Source organism: Cyprinodon variegatus, unplaced genomic scaffold, assembly GCF_000732505.1.
Source record: "Cyprinodon variegatus isolate N-32 unplaced genomic scaffold, C_variegatus-1.0 Scaffold1216, whole genome shotgun sequence".
NCBI lineage: Eukaryota > Metazoa > Chordata > Actinopteri > Cyprinodontiformes > Cyprinodontidae > Cyprinodon > Cyprinodon variegatus.
Genome location: NW_015151669.1, coordinates 68,001 through 71,350, shown reverse-complemented (window position 1 = coordinate 71,350; position 3,350 = coordinate 68,001). Strand labels below are relative to the sequence as shown.

Sequence of the window (3,350 nt, the reverse complement as noted above, 5' to 3'; positions counted from 1 at the left end):
CTTCCTGTTCCTAGCTCCTGCTCCTACCTCTTTTTCCTAGCTCCTGTTCTTAGCTCCTGTTCCTAATTCCTGTTCCTAGCTCCTGCTCCTACCTCTTTTTCCTAGCTCCTGTTCTTAGCTCCTGTTCCTAATTCCTGTTCCTAGCTCCTGCTCCTACCTCCTTTTCCTAGCTCCTGTTCCTAGCTCCTGTTACTAGTTCCTGTTCCTAGCTCCTGCTCCTACCTTCTGTTCCTAGCTCCTGTTCCTAGTTCCTGTTCCTACCTCCTGTTCCTAGCTCCTGCTCCTAGCTCCTGTTCCTGTTCCTAGCTCCTGCTCCTACCTCTTTTTCCTAGCTCCTGTTCCAAGTTCTTGTTCCTAGCTCCAGCTCCTACCTCCTTTTCCTAGCTTCTGTTCCTAGCTCCTGTTCCTAGCTCCTGCTCCTACCTCTTTTTCCTAGCTCCTGTTCCAAGTTCTTGTTCCTAGCTCCAGCTCCTACCTCCTTTTCCTAGCTCCTGTTCCTAGCTCCTGCTCCTACCTCTTTTTCCTAGCTCCTGTTCCAAGTTCTTGTTCCTAGCTCCTGCTCCTACCTCCTGTTCCTATCAGTCGTGTTTTCGATGTTTTTTAGACTGCTGTGCTGAACTTCCCTTGGAGTTTCTGTGCTGCTTTGAAGGTCTGTCTGTTAGTCTTCATGAGCCTGAACCATCCTTATTGACAATGATGTTACGGAGCAGCGCCTCCATATCCCAGGTAGAGTCTTTTCTTCAGGTGAACTGTGTTCAGAGGAAGGACATCTGACCTGCTCTACGGTGACTAGATCTAGTTAAACTGTTTAGACCTTCATACCTGGAGGACATCTGCTAATAAAACCCAGACAGGAGACACCAAGGTCAGGAAATTTTGACTGACTGCCTTCTGTCCCCAGGAGGGTCCATTTGTCTACATGTCTCTGGTTGGGACGGTGGAGACGTCTGAAGGTCCTCTGGCTGAACTCTGTGAGTCTTCTACCCATGTTTGTGCTGCTTTTATTCAGTCATTCAGCAAACAGCCAATCAGAGAGCTGTCCTCAGTATTACAGAGACGCCCTCACTTTATCCCCCTACACCAGAGTACTGCTGCCCTGTGGTACTATCATACTACTTCAGTGCTTTATCATCTCAGCTCTGCTCTAGGAACCTACGTGTCTCACGTGTCTCACCTGTAGGGAAGGAGTACGGTAAAGCAGACAGTCGCTGGTTAGTTTCTGACCCCACCATCGTCTCCTTGGAGATCCTGACGGTCGTCCTGGGGTCCCTGCTGGCTCTACTTCTGATACATGCAGTACTCAACGACAAGTACTACAGGTAGTACTATAGAATACCGCATCCTACTGTAGTAACACAGGTCCAACTACTAAAGGTGAATAGTACCGTCTCTCACCCTACTGAGAGAAGGCAGGTCAATGAACAGACTTTCCTTCCTTGAGTCTCAAACCATGCAGAGTCAAATTGACCCTTTTTTAAGTCATTCTGACCGAAAATTACCCTTGTACCCACACTGACCCCTACTGAAGAATGTTGACCCTTATTGACCCTTATTGACCCATGCTGGCCCTTATTGACACATGTTGACCCTTATTGACCCATGCTGAACCGTTCTGACCAATGCAATGTTTCTCAGACACTTCCTGCAGATCACTCTGTGCGTGTGCGAGCTGTACGGCGGCTGGATGACATTCTGTCCTGATTGGCTGTTGGGAAGTCCTCACCTAAACACCTCCAACCCGCTCTATCTCTGGATCTACCTGGTGTTTTTTAATGGACTCTGGGTGCTGGTTCCGATCCTGCTGCTGGTCCAATCCTGGTTTGTTCTAAAGGGTCTGCATGGAGTCAGAGGAGACAGCACCTCCTCCCACAGGAAGAAACTGTAGAGACCAGCAGGTGATCCGCATCAGAGCCTTCAGGCTCCCAATGTTTGAGCTGATCAGAGATTTCTGGCTCTGATCGGGTCGGACTGATGTAGTTCGGTATCAGGATGGACTAATCAGACGCTTGGATCATCACTAAAACCTTTATTAAACATCATCTCTATAAATAAAACCAATGGCTCAAGGGATCCTGTCCTGCAGAACCAGAACTCTTCCTCCTCCTCTCAGGCCCTCTTGATCATCTTGGCGACCGCCTTGAAGGCTTGGCCCAGACCCAGTCCCTGGGTGGCGCTGCAGGCCTGGATCTCCCACAGCCTGTCTTTGATGTTGGGCAGGTCCAACTTGGTGGAGACCTGAGGAGAAGATGGAGCATCTGTTAATGTTCTGCAGAGGAAACATGTTGGTGCAACTGGTTATACTGCTCCACTCTGTCCGACAGAACCTTGGAAAGCAGAATCTGATAAATAAAATTAATCTTTGAGGACAAAAAGCAATCAGTGACGTCTACATTTCTGTTTATCTGACTTCCTCCGGCATCCCGGATCTGGTTACTCTTTTTCTATTAAAAACTGGGAAGAACCACAAAGACCAGATTGGCTTTGGATCCCTGCAGGTTCTCCTGTGGTTCCCAAGCCTAACCTGCCTTCAGTAGGAGGTATCGCTCCAGCTCGGTGATTTCACCTACGGTCGGTAGGAGGTATCGCTCAAGCTCGGTGATTCCTCCTGCCGTCAGTAGGAGGTATCGCTCAAGCTCGGTGATTCCACCTGCCATCGGTAGGAGGTATCGCTCAAGTTTGGTGATTCCTCCTGCCATCAGTAGGAGGTATCGCTCAAGCTCTGTGATTCCTCCTGCCATCAGTAGGAGGTATCGCTCAAGCTCGGTGATTCCTCCTGCCGTTGGTAGGAGGTATAGCTCCAGCTCGGTGATTCCACCTGCCATCGGTAGGAGGTACCGCTCAAGTTCGGTGATTCCTTCTGCCGTCGGTAGAAGGTACCGCTCAAGCTCGTTGATTCCTCCTGCCATCGGTAGGAGGTATCGCTCCAGCTCGGTGATTCCCCCTGCCATCTGTAGGAGGTATCGCTCCAGCTCGGTGATTCCCCCTGCCATCTGTAGGAGGTATCGCTCCAGCTCGGTGATTACACCTGCCATCGGTAGGAGGTATCGCACCAGATCGGTGATTCCTCCTGCCATCGGTAGGAGGTATCGCTCCAGATCGGTGATTACACCTGCCATCGGTAGGAGGTATCGCTCCAGATCGGTGATTCCACCTGCCATCGGTAAGAGGTATCGCTCCAGCTCGGTGATTCCTCCTGCCATCGGTAGTAGGTATAGCTCCAGATCGGTGATTCCTCCTGCCATCGGTAGGAGGTATCGCTCCAGCTCGGTGATTCCTCCTGCCGTCGGTAGGAGGTATCGCTCCAGATCGGTGATTCCTCCTGCCGTCGGTAGGAGGTATCGCTCCAGATC

General features: G+C 50.6%; 2 protein-coding genes across 2 annotated transcripts in view; one reads left to right on the top strand and one right to left on the bottom strand.

Moving 5' to 3' along the window:
• The window catches only part of ebpl (emopamil binding protein-like), an 8,754-nt gene extending 6,652 nt beyond the window's left edge, over nucleotides 1-2,102 (top strand). The window contains exons 2-4 of the mRNA XM_015401410.1: nucleotides 902-971; nucleotides 1,181-1,319; nucleotides 1,636-2,102. Coding sequence (XP_015256896.1) covers nucleotides 920-971; nucleotides 1,181-1,319; nucleotides 1,636-1,885 — 441 coding nt within the window. The 5' untranslated portion in view covers nucleotides 902-919 and the 3' untranslated portion in view covers nucleotides 1,886-2,102. The remainder of the gene's footprint in view (nucleotides 1-901; nucleotides 972-1,180; nucleotides 1,320-1,635) is intronic.
• Nucleotides 2,012-3,350, bottom strand: part of LOC107102201 (ADP-ribosylation factor-like protein 11) — an 8,304-nt gene continuing 6,965 nt past the window's right edge. Inside the window, exon 5 of the mRNA XM_015401409.1 lies at nucleotides 2,012-2,235. Coding sequence (XP_015256895.1) covers nucleotides 2,107-2,235 — 129 coding nt within the window. The 3' untranslated portion in view covers nucleotides 2,012-2,106. The remainder of the gene's footprint in view (nucleotides 2,236-3,350) is intronic.